The sequence below is a fragment of the Pimephales promelas genome, chromosome 25 (genome assembly GCF_988280905.1).
Source record: "Pimephales promelas chromosome 25, fPimPro1.hap1.1, whole genome shotgun sequence".
Lineage (NCBI taxonomy): Eukaryota > Metazoa > Chordata > Actinopteri > Cypriniformes > Leuciscidae > Pimephales > Pimephales promelas.
The window spans coordinates 5052323-5067654 of NC_142793.1; the positions used below are offsets into that span (position 1 = coordinate 5052323).

General features: G+C 35.9%; 2 protein-coding genes across 2 annotated transcripts; both read left to right on the forward strand.

The window, feature by feature from the left end:
* Positions 1-2066: 2066 nt before the first annotated feature.
* Positions 2067-2638, forward strand: LOC120468010 (histone H2A-like). The gene has a single exon (XM_039656650.2). It carries the CDS (start codon positions 2117-2119, stop codon positions 2501-2503), a length of 387 nt encoding a protein of 128 aa, XP_039512584.1. The 5' UTR covers positions 2067-2116; the 3' UTR covers positions 2504-2638.
* A 558-nt stretch (positions 2639-3196) lies between these two features.
* LOC120468000 (histone H3) lies at positions 3197-3825 on the forward strand. The gene has a single exon (XM_089127985.1). It carries the CDS (start codon positions 3315-3317, stop codon positions 3723-3725), a length of 411 nt encoding a protein of 136 aa, XP_088984111.1. The 5' UTR covers positions 3197-3314; the 3' UTR covers positions 3726-3825.
* The last annotated feature ends 11507 nt before the right edge of the window (positions 3826-15332 follow it).

The window sequence follows — 15332 nt, forward strand, 5'->3', positions numbered from 1 at the left end:
TATAAAACCAAAAAAGGGTTGTGAACCATTTTCCTTATGGTGTAAATAGCTGAAATAAGTAAAAATGTTAGAGCATGTCCAACATCTTCAGGATTCAAAGAACACCTCAGATTCTATGAGGTTTTAAATATTAAATCCTTGATGGGAGATCTTAGATCTCCGTGAACGATTTTGAAAAATTCAGAAAGTAACCTCTCCGTGTATTCTTTCAAGGAAGTTTTAAACTGTAATTGATTTTGCCAGCATAATCCATTGAACAACGCCCCCCAGCATTCCCTGTGGACAGGAGAAAATTCCCTGCCACTTTAAACCTCTTGTTCAAATGCTGTTAGTCACCCAGTGTACAAGACTGTGTGAAAAGACAGAAAAAGGGGTGATTTAGAAATATAATTATTAGCCTATAATGATAGGAAGTCCCAATCATCTTAATTCAGTGCATTTTTCAGGCCTACAACATTAAGAGCCCTACCACCCACATATTAGATGGGGATGACAAGCTAATTTTTGATGCTAGATCTAAGGCCGTACAGGAAGATATATTTGCTCTAACTCTGAGGTATTGAGCTGTGGGACTGTAACAAGCTTACTCTAAGACTAATATTTTAAACTGGATGCGATTGATCACAGGAAGCCTTTGGGGTAATATGTGCAGACTTTTTGTACGTGTAAGTGCTTGAGCAGCAGAGTTTTGTACCATTTGAAGGTGATGTATTGCTTTCGTGGGTAGGCTGCTGCATAAGGAATTACAGTAATCCAATCTGGAAGTTATGAAAGCACATCTCCAAAGCTAAGAGAAGGATGTGTACGGACAATATTCTGCAGGTGAAAGAAGAATGATTTAACATTCTGACTGATGTGTAAATGGAAGCATAACGTGGGGTCAAACAAATCTCAAAGCTTAATCTGAACACCATAAATATCAATAAAAATGGCTGAATGACTAAAGGCACCATGGTTCCGGTCAAAGGGACCGGCTCATTCAAGCTCAACAAGCATCAAGTCGAGACTAAGAAGAAACCGGTAAGGAAAGTGACTCCTAAAGCAAAGGATGCAGCCAAAAAGCCCAAGAGCATAGCGGGAAAGATGCCCACCGCCGAGAAATCGCACCAGAAGGCAAAGAATCCTGCTGCCAAAGCCACTAAGAAATCAGCTGAAAGTGTTAAAAAAGCAAAGCCAGCTGAACCTAAGGCAAAGCCTAAAGCTGCCAAGCCTAAAAAGGCAGCTCCCAAAAAATTAAGTCCACTCTCTTTTTTTTTTCCCATCAACGGCTCTTTTAAGAGCCACTCGCTAACTCAAATTTAACAGAAATCATTACAATACATGAATTTTGATTTTTATTCAAAGGAAACAGTCAAGATTTTACTTTTGACCACTTAAACTTGTACAATCTAAACAAAAACTATAAAATACTTTTTGTCAAAAATAAGTTACCTTGTCTTGAAACAATCAAGTTGTGTAATCTATTTTATACATATAAAAATATATTAAAAATGGCCAAAAAGACAACCCCCCTACATCTGGCTATATGGGTGTTGATAAAACTGCAATGGAACATAATATATAACCGTATAACATATCAGAAGGCCATTGTGCACAGAATACACTGTGCCATGTGTAGGAACAGTGTATAATATCCATATATACATATTTATTTAGAATTTATGGTGTGCATGTATACATGTTAAAACGTGTGCGTATCAAACCCTAGGCAGCATGTTGATATGGAAGTGAAAAGCTTCAGTTTAAATGAACAAAGTTTAAATTATTTCACCATTTTATTTTTTAACATTTTTTAACACATATTAACTGTGTAAAAAAAGAAAGAAATATTGTTAGATTAATATTCATTCCTCTAACATCAGTTAAGCAATTTCATGAGTTTCTATCAGAAATATTTCAATGGCAGTTCTTGTCACAAATTCTTGACACATTCTTTTTCCTGCTAGAATAGGGGGTTGGGCTTTGGAGAGAACACCAGTGATTGGTTTGTATCTTTATAGACTCTAAACCAATGGGCGACCTGCACTCTCCTTTAAATAGAGTGAGTGGCTTGCCTAGTCTCAACATATCTTATTTCATCTCTTACTTCGACACAGTTGTACTTGACGAAATAAACATGAGCGGAAGAGGTAAAACCGGCGGTAAAGCCCGAGCAAAGGCTAAGACTCGCTCCTCCAGGGCGGGACTGCAGTTCCCCGTCGGCCGTGTTCACAGGCTTCTGCGGAAAGGAAACTACGCCCAGCGCGTCGGTGCCGGAGCTCCTGTTTATCTGGCGGCGGTACTCGAGTATCTCACCGCTGAGATCCTGGAGTTGGCTGGAAACGCCGCTCGGGACAACAAGAAGACTCGTATCATCCCCCGTCACCTGCAGCTGGCGGTGCGTAATGACGAGGAACTCAACAAACTTCTGGGCCGAGTGACCATCGCTCAAGGCGGCGTGCTGCCAAACATCCAGGCTGTGCTGTTGCCCAAGAAGACCGAGAAACCTGCCAAATCGAAGTAAACTCGAGCTTGTTAAATGTATATCAAAAGGCTCTTTTAAGAGCCACCCATTTTATCTGGTAGAGAGTGCTTTTCTTTGTTAATACTTTCAAACGCCATAAAAACTATTGATTCAGAGAGAAAAATGACCCATCAAAGCAAGAAAACATGATTGCTCGATATCATCGACGGTTAGTAAGTTAGGTGTGTTGAAAATACATGGTCTCCTGGGTAGTTAAAATACATGGAGTTTAACTCCTAGGTAGTTAAAAATACATGATGGTCTCCTAATGTGTGCTTGTCACCCAACCCATTTCCAAGCTCTGATAACATATTGAATATATTAATAAATCATCCAAAAAAAAAAAAGAAATACACATCTCAATTTCATGGTAATGGAATTTGGTCAGTGTTACTCTGGGTTTTTGATCCTCTTTCTCACGGGACGGATGTAAACCCCAGTGTCTCGCTGCAGTGCTTTTATACAGAGTGTAATAAGATTTTGATCTAATCCGAAATCTGCACAACCACTGTGAATTAAGGCGGGTATTTCAGAACAAATAAATACAACATTTAGAGTATAAAGACCGGGGAGGTGTCATGTATTCAACAGAACAAAGGAGCTCGAGCGGGAAACCCTCCACTTGTTTGAAAAAGAGGAAACGCGCAGTCATTGGCTGGCACTCATGCGCTGACGTCACGTACTAACCAATCACAAGGCTGCGTCATCTCGCACAATGGGCTCGTGGCGCTCCAATGCTTTAAAATCGGGCGTTTAACACAGAGAGCAGCATTTCCAGCGTTAGCAGGACAAAGAGTAGAAACTCGCAGCAATGGCAAGAACCAAGCAGACCGCTCGTAAATCCACCGGTGGTAAAGCCCCGAGGAAGCAGCTCGCTACTAAAGCCGCCCGTAAGAGCGCTCCGGCCACCGGCGGCGTCAAGAAACCTCATCGCTACCGGCCCGGGACCGTGGCTCTGCGGGAGATCCGCCGCTATCAGAAGTCCACCGAACTGCTGATCCGCAAACTGCCCTTCCAGCGGCTGGTGAGAGAAATCGCTCAGGACTTCAAGACAGACCTGCGCTTCCAGAGCTCCGCTGTCATGGCCCTGCAGGAGTCCAGCGAGGCTTATTTGGTCGGTCTGTTCGAGGACACCAACCTGTGCGCCATCCACGCCAAGAGGGTCACCATCATGCCCAAAGATATTCAGCTGGCCCGCCGCATCCGCGGAGAACGCGCTTAAACCGGCGTCTGATTCAACCCACAACGGCTCTTTTAAGAGCCACCACAAATGTATTTAAAGAGTTGATTTCCAGTCTTGAATTATTTATTATCATAACTTAATTGTTACTAAAATAAATATAAAAAAACACATGTTTTGATCTATTTCAAAAAGTTTACTAATGTATCTTTTTTTAAAGTGGTACAAAAATGAATTTGAATAATGAAACCCACTTTTATTTTGCTGTCACTGACTGTGTTGCCCTTTTAGGAGTGATTTGCCATCTCAGTTTTAAGGTGCTTTATTGGAATGACAAATATTCTTACATTTGTTTTGCAAAAGCATTTGCAGGGATTGCTGTTCAGTTAAATCTGCAAAATGGCACTACTGTTGATTTGGATGTGCGCATGCTGAATTAAATCATGTGGTTTGTAAACCTTATGTTTGGTAATATTTTAAATCATTCTCCTTGTGGGGGCATGTTTGGTCCTGATGAGTAAGTTGTACGGACTTAGGTAAAGTTGGTTTTATATTCGCATATTCGCACATTCGCGGACTTCCGCGTTCAATAACTCGTGAACTAAACGTTGTTGCTAGACACAACACATATCACAGATAACTACAGATAAAACACCACAAGCTACAACTTACATTTCATCAAAACGATCTTTCCTTCGGACAGGACAAAATACATTGATCTCTATGCGCAGGCTGTTAAAAAGGGACCATCTACAAAGTGCAAACCCGAAGGAAAAGTTGTTTTGTGGAGATAAAAAATGTTATTTGTGTAGTAACAATATTCAACTCACTAGATATTGAACGCGGAACTCTGAAAATATGAAAAGCGAATATAAAACACAAAACAAAACAAAAAAATCTACCCAAGTTGCAGACTTGATCATGTTGGACCTTCAGGACCACATAGTTCATGGACAGCACCATGAACATAGTCAAGTAAAAAAAAAAAAAAAAAAAAAAAAAAAAACAGGGTGAAAATAGTTTCATGTTTCATATTTGCCGAGTATTCACCTAGATCACGACTGCTTTAGTGCACTTTTGCGTAGGCTATTGTACATAGGCTACAGTACACAAAAAGTGTTAAAACTTAGAGTAATTCACCAAACACATTTTTTTATGTTCCAAATGTTGTAGTATGTACCTACTGACCAGACTGAGGTGGAATTTTGACAGTAGGCTACCTCCCTTACTGTAGGCCTATGTACTGAAGGGTTGGGGTCAGAATCCTGTCTCTTCAATTTAATTATATATCCTTTTATAAATATTTATCCTTTGGAATGATTAATTTATTATTTAAAAAAAAAAAACAACAACAATCAAGTATTTATTGTAATCATTTCTTTATTCATTTTCTTTTAGGTGCATTCCAGTGTGTGCCCTTGGGTTGTATTCACATGCAAGGCGCCTTTTGATTATAATTGTCTTGGGATTCAGAGAGCAGCGAGAGAGAGACATACATACATTCAGTTTTTTACAGCCAATTGGTCAAACACACAATCTTGAACTGTCATTATTTGTAGAAGAGCCCTTAGGACTTTTGCATATAAAAGTATACATCCCTTTGTCCTCTTTTTCTGGACCTTTTCATCATCACTGTATCTTCTGTATCTCGTCCGCAACATATAGACGGTAATGATGGCATTCTTCTCCTTTCTTTTACAAAGCTCTTTCTAATTAATGTTTAATTCCTCTCTACTCTGTCACCATCATCTGCTCAATAAATGCTTACAACATTCAGTGTGCTATGTTTTTCTTTATAAACCATTTTCATAATACAAATATTTAGAAAACAAGTTACAGTGTTTTCATTAATAAACCAGCATCATAATAAAAATCATTATAAAACAAGTTGAGGTGTTTTTCTTAATAAACTATTTTCTGGTTACAATGATTATTAATACAAGTGTTTTACAGTAAACGCTTTCTTAATAAATTGTTTAACAACTAATTAGGATACTTTTCATTACTTTTCATTGCACTTTTTATTGGTGACAATTGTGGCTTGTAAGCCATAAACACTTCATATACCAAAAGCCATGATTATAATATAATAATTGCATATTTCATAACAATATCACATATCTTCTCTTAGTTGACTTGTATAACTTTGAAGGTCAATTTATACATAATTTCACCTTTTTTCCATCAAGAGAACATCTCATGTGTATTTCTTTAGGGAGTGGAGTAAAGGGGTCATAATATTATCGTTCCTGCTTTCCTGGAGTGAAATGTTTAATCATCCTGTTAAGATGGACTGCTCTTCTGAGCTCAGGCCTTCTTCAGCCTCGAAGATAAATGTTTTTTGTCAGTGTTGTGTGTGCGTTTGATATTCTTTTGAGGTTCTAAACTTTGTGATAATACAACATTCTCCTACCCTGGAAGAAGGTCACCACAGACTTAAATCTCAGAAATGGACGACAAACAATCTGATTATTGGCTATATAGCCACTTTTCTATCAAAAATGTATAATTGTTTAGACTTTATGTTGTCCTATCAGAAGTAAACGATTATGCAATGGATGTTCCTACACTGGCTCTACTAATGTAACTAGTAATTATTCTTCAGTAAAATTTTACTTATTTGATTGAATTTCATTACTCCTGGTCTTCTTTCAGCATGTCTGGTCCTAGGCCTTACAACTGTACACCCCCCACACCCCCCGCCCCCAAAACAGTACAATAATCGAATCATTTTTTCCATTTAAAGATTTTAGTGCTTTCCCAGTGATCACGCTGACGTACTTCAGGTGAAATTTTGACAATAACTCCTTTACTGTACGTACAATAAACTAATGAGTTCAAGAAACAAATACAGTAATTCCGCTGAACAATTTTTCCCCGTTCCAAGGGCTGTAGTGCTTTCCCAGTGACCACGCTGACGTACTTCAGGTGAAATTTTGACAATAATTCATTTACTGTACGTACAATAAACTAATAAGTTAAAGAAAAAAATTCTGTAATTCCCCTAACGTATTTTTTCCCGTTTCAAAGGCTGTAGTCCTTTACTACTGATCAGACTGACTTACTACAGGTGAAATTTGGACAATAACCCCTTTACTGTACGTACAATAAACTAATAAGTTCAAGAATAAAATACAGTAATTCTGCTGAACTATTTTTTCCCGTTCCAAGGGCTGTAGTGCTTTCCCAATGACCACGCTGACGTACTTCAGGTGAAATTTTGACAATAACTCCTTTACTGTACGTACAATAAACTAATGAGTTCAAGAAAAAATTACAGTAATTCCCCTGAACATTTTTTTCCCGTTCCAAGGGCTGTAGTGCTTACCCAGTGACCACGCTGACGTACTTCAGGTGAAATTTTGACAATAATTCATTTACTGTACGTACAATCAACTAATAAGTTAAAGAAAAAATTACTGTAATTCCCCTAACGTATTTTTTCCCATTTCAAAGGCTGTAGTCCTTTTCTATTGATCAGACTGACTTACTACAGGTGAAATTTTGACAATAACTCCTTTACTGTACGTACAATAAACTAATGAGTTAAAGAAAAAATTACAGTAATTCCCCTGAACATTTTTTTCCCGTTCCAAGGGCTGTAGTTCTTACCCAGTGACCACGCTGACGTACTTCAGGTGAAATTTTGACAATAATTCATTTACTGTACGTACAATCAACTAATAAGTTAAAGAAAAAATTACTGTAATTCCCCTAACGTATTTTTTTCCCGTTTCAAAGGCTGTAGTCCTTTTCTACTGATCAGACTGACGTACTACAGGTGAAATTTTGACAATAACTCCCTTACTGTACGTACAATTATCAAATGTTTATTAAAAAATTACTGTATTTTCCCTAAAGCATTCTTTTCAAGGTTGGAAAATATTCCTAGTGATCATACTAACTTACTAAAGGTTAAATATTGCCAATACCTGCCTTACTGTAAATACAGTACATACACATTTTTATGAAAAAATTACTGTAATTCACCACAAGTGTTTCTTCATGTTCCAAAGGTAGTGTTTCTTCATGTTCCCAAGGTTATACTATGTTTCTAGTGATCGCTGTACTCAATGAATTTTGATAAATGTATTAGGTAAAAGTAGGTATTAGAACTGCTGTTTCTGGTACAACACATTTCGTTCGTTGATTAAAAACAGTAAATATTTTAGCTTAATCGTATTTTTAACGTTATAAATAAGCAACAATCTTATTGTAATGATTTCAATCTGGAATCCAGTGCTGCTTCAGTGTATATCTAATGACAAATTTAATCAATGTATTAATCAATATTTTCCTTCTAAATATCAAATGAGTTGAATGACTTCTCTAGGCTTATAAGATTGTACATTGTAATAAAAATTACCTGTGTCATTATCGAAAATGTTATTTCATGTATTCTCTAATGTCTGTATTGAATATCTGAGAGGTGCACTGTGAAACCCAACACGTTAAGCTAACTCATTTCAGTTGAGACAATTCAATTAAGTTTGTGAAAATAATAGTTATGAGTACTCTGAACTTATTTTAATCAAGTCCTCTAAAACAAGGATCTTCATTAATAGACAATTAAACTTCTGCATTCAAATATCTTGATATTTGATTTTATATTGAGTAAAAACAGTGAAATTACACACTTTAAATGAACTTTGAAGTGCTTGTAGTAACTACTAGCTCACAATATCACAAACAGTCAAATCCTTTAAGTTAAGCTAACTCGTTACATTTGAGGACACTGATTACCTTAGTTGATTTTTAAAAAACAAAAAGAAGATATACATTGCAATCAATAAGTTTAGAAATTATGAGTGACTTATTAAGTGATGATTGAGCATTAGTGATGAACACCTGCTGTTAACAACACTCAAAAAATGATGTGCTTTGCTTTACTTTTTCATGTAAACAGGTTCCATATGGTTTCACATAACTTTGTTTTGTTAAACAAACATAATTTGTTCATGTAACTTCAACATCATGGAAGTCATTTTAAGCCATCCAATCAAACTCTGAGCTGAGTGTTAAATGAACACTGAAGTAGTGTTAAAGTTATTGAGACAATTAAGTGAATAACTGAGTGATGATTGAGCATTATTGAAGACACCTGATGATAACAAGCAGAATCACTGAAGGAGAAAATCACAAATTGTAAGCCACCGTTATGGAGATCAGTGTTTGCTTTAGTTGGGCTCTTGACACTTATACTTTTACTTTAAACTTTGTTTGGCTGTTGTTATTGATTTATAACAAATGAACAAAGAAAACTGTGATCCCCTTCACCTGCTTTCAGATGGAGCGGCATTCACTACAAAGAGCCGTAGATCACTGACAAGCTGAGCCATATCGCGTTAATATCGAAGACGTATCGCCAGCAATATTTAATGCGATATGGCTCAGCTGGCCAGTGAACTACGGCTCTTCGTCATGACAAAATCTCCCGTATTAAATTAACACACCTGGGAGTGTATATGAGTCCACACTCAAGAGTGTTAAAGTTAATGAGATAATTAAGTGATTAAATGAGTGATGATTGAGCATTATTGAAGACACCTAAAGCAGAATCACAAGAAAAAAATCTAAAATTTTAAGCCACCGTTATGGAGATGAGTGTTTGCTTTAGTTGGGCTCTTGACCCTTATAATATAAATGTAATATTTTAATGTGATGTTGCATCTAAGTTATATCTGTCAGCTGAACAAAAATAAACAATAATAAAATGATGTTGGTCATATAATGACATTCATCTTTTGATATTTATGTCTATAATTTATTCTGTTGGTTAGTGTATAACTGAGATTCTGCATAATGTCCAGAATGTTAAATATAATTGACGGATTTCTCAAAAGTAAAAAAAACAAAACAAAAAAAAACTTTCCCTTAGGCACATACAGACCTCAAGATTCAGTCAATGCTTCTCAACAACGGTGACGAGTAGAATATTCAAGTAGGAAAAGTAAATTACATAGACAATTCAGGTCGTAATTTATTGAAACCGCAATGCATGATGGGAGCCATTAATGAGTTGTGATTGGTGGCAACAAGGATTAATTTTGTCACCACGATTGAGATACACAGGCTGATTATTGATATCTGTGTTTCAAAATAGAGATGACAGTGATTTGATCAGAATATATATTAAAAAAAATTAAGTTATAAGAATAATACAGATATGCAAAACAACCACAAAACTGTTGCTCACAAATTGAAGCAAATTTGGTGATTCAAAAATCACCCGAATAGAATTTATTTTTTAGATCGAGCATGATTATGTCATAATATACTCAACACTATCAGACCACAGAAGTCTTATTTGACTGCTATAAATAAATAGCAGCAAACAATTAAAATTTAAAGTGAAAGTAAAAGTGTCAAGAGCCCAACTAAAGCAGACACTGATCTCCATAACGGTGACTTACAATTTGTGATTTTGTCCTTCAGCGATTCTGCTTGTGATCATCAGGTGTCTTCAATAATGCTCAATCATCACTAAATTAATCACTTAATTATCTCAACACTCTTGAGGGTTAATTTAACACTCATATCGTCCATTTGAAAGCAGGTGAAGGTGATATACTACTAATCAAGGAACCGGCTTTACTGATTAGACGCGCATAACAATATCGTGCGATATATCGCCCAGCCCTACTTTAGGTGTCTTAAGCTCATTATTTATTCATGCAGCAATGCATGATGGGAGCCATGAATGAATTTTGATTGGTGGCACCCAGAATGCACCCAGAAATTTTTTTTGTTTATTGATTTGATCATTTGAATTTCATTGAAAAGGCTAAAATTGTATGTTTTACAACAGCAGTGCTGGTGTGATCCATAAAGTAAATTTAACAGTGGTTCATGCAGTTTGACTACAAACCGGAAGTTTGGTGGTTCAAGCCCCAGTTCCACCTTTTCTATGTGATCATCTGGCTGTTATAACTCATGTACAGCCAAACATAATCTAAAGTTAATAATATAGGGGTCAAGAGACCAACTAAAGCAGACACTGATCTCCATAACGGTGACTTAAAATTCCGGTTTTCTCCTTCAGTGAAAAATTCCGGTTTTCTCCTCCTTTCGTTCGTTGATTAAAAACAGTAAAGATTTTAGATTAATCGTATTTTTAACGTTATAAATAAGCAACAATCTTATTGTAATGATTTCAATCTGGAATCCAGTGCTGCTTCAGTGTATATCTAATGACAAATTTAATCAATGTATTAATCAATACAGAATTAAAGAAATACAGTAATTTTTAATAAACATTTGATAATTGTACGTACAGAAGGGAGTTATTGTCAAAATTTCACCTGTAGTAGGTCAGTGTGGTCAGTAGGAAAGGACTACAGCCTTTGAAACATGAAAAAATACTTACGGTGAAATACAGTATTTTTTTCTTGAACTCATTAGTTTATTGTACGTACAGTAAAGGGGTTATTGTCCAAATTTCTCCTGTAGTAAGTCAGTCTGATCAGTAGAAAAGGACTACAGCCTTTGAAACGGGAAAAAATACATTAGGGGAATTACAGTAATTTTTTCTTTAACTTATTAGTTTATCGTACGTACAGTAAATTAATTATTGTCAAAATTTCACCTGAAGTACGTCAGCGTGGTCACTGGGAAAGCACTACAGCCCTTGGAATGGGGAAAATTGTTCAGGGGAATTACTGTAATTTTTTCTTGAACTCATTAGTTTATTGTACGTACAGTAAAGGAGTTATTGTCAAAATTTCACCTGAAGTAAGTCAGTCTGATCGGTAGAAAAGGACTACAGCCTTTGAAACGGGAAAAAATACGTTAGGGGAATTACAGTAATTTTTTCTTTAACTTATTAGTTGATTGTACGTACAGTAAATGAATTATTGTCAAAATTTCACCTGAAGTATGTCAGCGTGGTCACCGGGAAAGCACTACAGCCCTTGGAACGGGAAAAAAATGTTCAGGGGAATTACTGTATTTTTTTCTTGAACTCATTAGTTTATTGTACGTACAGTAAAGGAGTTATTGTCAAAATTTCACCTGAATTAGGTCAGTGTGGTCACTGGGAAAGCACTACAGCCCTTGGAACGGGAAAAAATTGTTCAGGGGAATTACTGTAATTTTTTCTTGAACTCATTAGTTTATTGCACGTACAGTAAAGGAGTTATTGTCAAAATTTCACCTGAATTAGGTCAGTGTGGTCACTGGGAAAGCACTACAGCCCTTGGAATGGGAAAAAATTGTTCAGTGGAATTACTGTAATTTTTTCTTGAACTCATTAGTTTATTGTACGTACAGTAAATGAATTATTGTCAAAATTTCACCTGAAGTACGTCAGCGTGGTCACTGGGAAAGCACTACAGCCCTTGGAACGGAAAAAAATTGTTCAGGGGAATTACTGTAATTTTTTCTTGAACTCATTAGTTTATTGTACGTACAGTAAAGGAGTTATTGTCAAAATTTCACCTGAATTAGGTCAGTGTGGTCACTGGGAAAGCACTACAGCCCTTGGAACGGGAAAAAATTGTTCAGGGGAATTACTGTAATTTTTTCTTGAACTCATTAGTTTATTGCACGTACAGTAAAGGAGTTATTGTCAAAATTTCACCTGAATTAGGTCAGTGTGGTCACTGGGAAAGCACTACAGCCCTTGGAATGGGAAAAAATTGTTCAGTGGAATTACTGTAATTTTTTCTTGAACTCATTAGTTTATTGTACGTACAGTAAATGAATTATTGTCAAAATTTCACCTGAAGTACGTCAGCGTGGTCACTGGGAAAGCACTACAGCCCTTGGAACGGAAAAAAATTGTTCAGGGGAATTACTGTAATTTTTTCTTGAACTCATTAGTTTATTGTACGTACAGTAAAGGAGTTATTGTCAAAATTTCACCTGAATTAGGTCAGTGTGGTCACTGGGAAAGCACTACAGCCCTTGGAACGGAAAAAAATTGTTCAGGGGAATTACTGTAATTTTTTCTTGAACTCATTAGTTTATTGTACGTACAGTAAAGGAGTTATTGTCAAAATTTCACCTGAATTAGGTCAGCGTGGTCACTGGGAAAGCACTACAGCCCTTGGAACGGGAAAAAATTGTTCAGCGGAATTACTGTAATTTTTTCTTGAACTCATTAGTTTATTGTACGTACAGTAAAGGAGTTATTGTCAAAATTTCACCTGAAGTACGTCAGCGTGGTCACTGGGAAAGCACTACAGCCCTTGGAACAGGAAAAAAATAGTTCAGCGGAATTACTGTTTTTTTTCTTGAACTTATTAGTTTATTGTACGTACAGTAAAGGGGTTATTGTCCAAATTTCACCTGTAGTAAGTCAGTCTGATCAGTAGAAAAGGACTACAGCCTTTGAAATGGGAAAAAATACGTTAGGGGAATTACAGTAATTTTTTCTTTAACTTATTAGTTTATTGTACATACAGTAAATGAATTATTGTCCAAATTTCACCTGAAGTACGTCAGCGTGGTCACTGGGAAAGCACTACAGCCCTTGGAACAGGAAAAAATAGTTCAGCGGAATTACTGTTTTTTTTTCTTGAACTTATTAGTTTATTGTACATACAGTAAAGGGTTTATTGTCCAAATTTCACCTGTAGTAGGTCAGTGTGGTCAGTAGGAAAGGACTACAGCCTTTAAAACGGGAAAAAGTACTTTAGGGGAATTACAGTAATTTTTTCTTGAACTTATTAGTTTATTGTACATACAGTAAAGGGTTTATTGTCCAAATTTCACCTGTAGTAGGTCAGTCTGATCAGTAGGAAAGGACTACAGCTTTTGGGAACGTGAAAAAATACTTTAAAGGAATTACAGTAATTTTTTCTTGAACTTATTAGTTTATTGTACATACAGTAAAGGAGTTATTGTCCAAATTTCATCTGTAGTAGGTCAGTCTGATCAGTAGGAAAGGACTACAGCCTTTGGGAACGTGAAAAAGTACTTTAGGGGAATTACAGTAATTTTTTCTTGAACTTGTTAGTTTATTGTACATACAGTAAAGGGTTTATTGTCCAAATTTCACCTTTAGTAGGTCAGTCTGATCAGTAGGAAAGGACTACAGCCTTTGGGAACGTGAAAAAAATACTTTAGGGGAATTACAGTAATTTTTTCTTGAACTTATTATTTTTATTGTATGTACAGTAAAGGGGTTATTGTCCAAATTTCACCTGTAGTAGGTCAGTGTGGTCAGTAGGAAAGGACTACAGCCTTTAAAATGGGAAAAAATACTTCAGGGGGGATTACAGTAATTTGTTCTTGAACTTATTAGTGTATTGTACATACAGTAAGGGAGTTATTGTCCAAATTTCACCTGTAGTGAGTCAGTGTGGTCACTAGGAAAGCACTACAGCCTTTGAAACACACAAAAAAGAATACTTTAGGGGAATTACAGTACTTTTTAAATAAACATTTGATAATTGTACGAACAGTAAGGGAGATATATTGTCAAACTGTACTTTTGTTTCAATGTTCTTTTAAAGCAAATCATTCTTCTTTAAATACATCCATGAAGTAGAGAAGTTACTGTTTTCTGCCATTACAGTGATAGATATATTTAGATAATGTAATGTTTTTTTGATGGAAGATGTGCTATTGAAGAACCCCATAGGAGTTATACTACTTTTTTAAATGTTCACCTGTTAGGGGCGCACAGGCAAAGACCCAGAACCAGATATGATGAATGAAGAGCAGGAGTCAGAATTATAATAAATTAAAGATTTACTTAAGATAGTTTTTAATTTCAACAACAGAAGTCAGCTTCAAGACTCTCACAGGAGTTTGTAGGCTATTACAAAGATCACAGAACCACTAAATGAGCAAGCACTGTTACTACATTCAGATATCAAATACAGACAAAAAAACATGAAACAAACATTTAAGTAATCATACTGGTAACTTCTATAACTAAGTAAAATATAATATGCCTATGTAAGTCATTCCAATCATGTGATATTTAGAAGGAAATCTTTGATTATAATCAGTCAAAATATACATGAAGCAGCAGTTTATTCCAAAATCCACACCCTTCACACCCAAAACAACATCATGTTTGCTTTCATGCTTTCCCTTTCTGAGTACTTGTCAATAATCTGATGGATTCAGTACCATGGACAGTGATATTTCTGCAGGACTGTAAACATCAATCAATGCAAACGAATTGTGTTATTGTGAGAGTTTAATGTTAACTGAAAATGCTAAACAAAAGGAAAGAATAAAAAACTGTTGGGCTTTTCTTTTTATTCAGCGCCTGGAGAACACTGTCACACTGTAAAGTCTTTATTACACTTAAAAACAGAACAACAGAGGTGGATAAAACAGAAAGACATGGGCTGTAGTAGTATGTTCTTTAGGGTCCAGACAAGACGATCCAACTTGCTTAGGAACAGTCGGCCCATCCTTTCAAAACCTATTGAAATAAATCATATGTTATTATTAAAGCCAACACCAACACTGTTCTTGTTCATTTTGATTTCAATTAATTAGATAAACAAAAATTTAAACAGATGTAACATGAAGTGATTAACTATGTTCAGGAGATTACACATGATTTTCCACTTTCTACAGTCTGGATTGTTACCAGATTACAGTTCATGTAGCCGACATGTTCATTCTTTATTATTTCCTAAACACCTTTTTAAACACCATCATTATAATGCAGTTTTATTGTTGCTA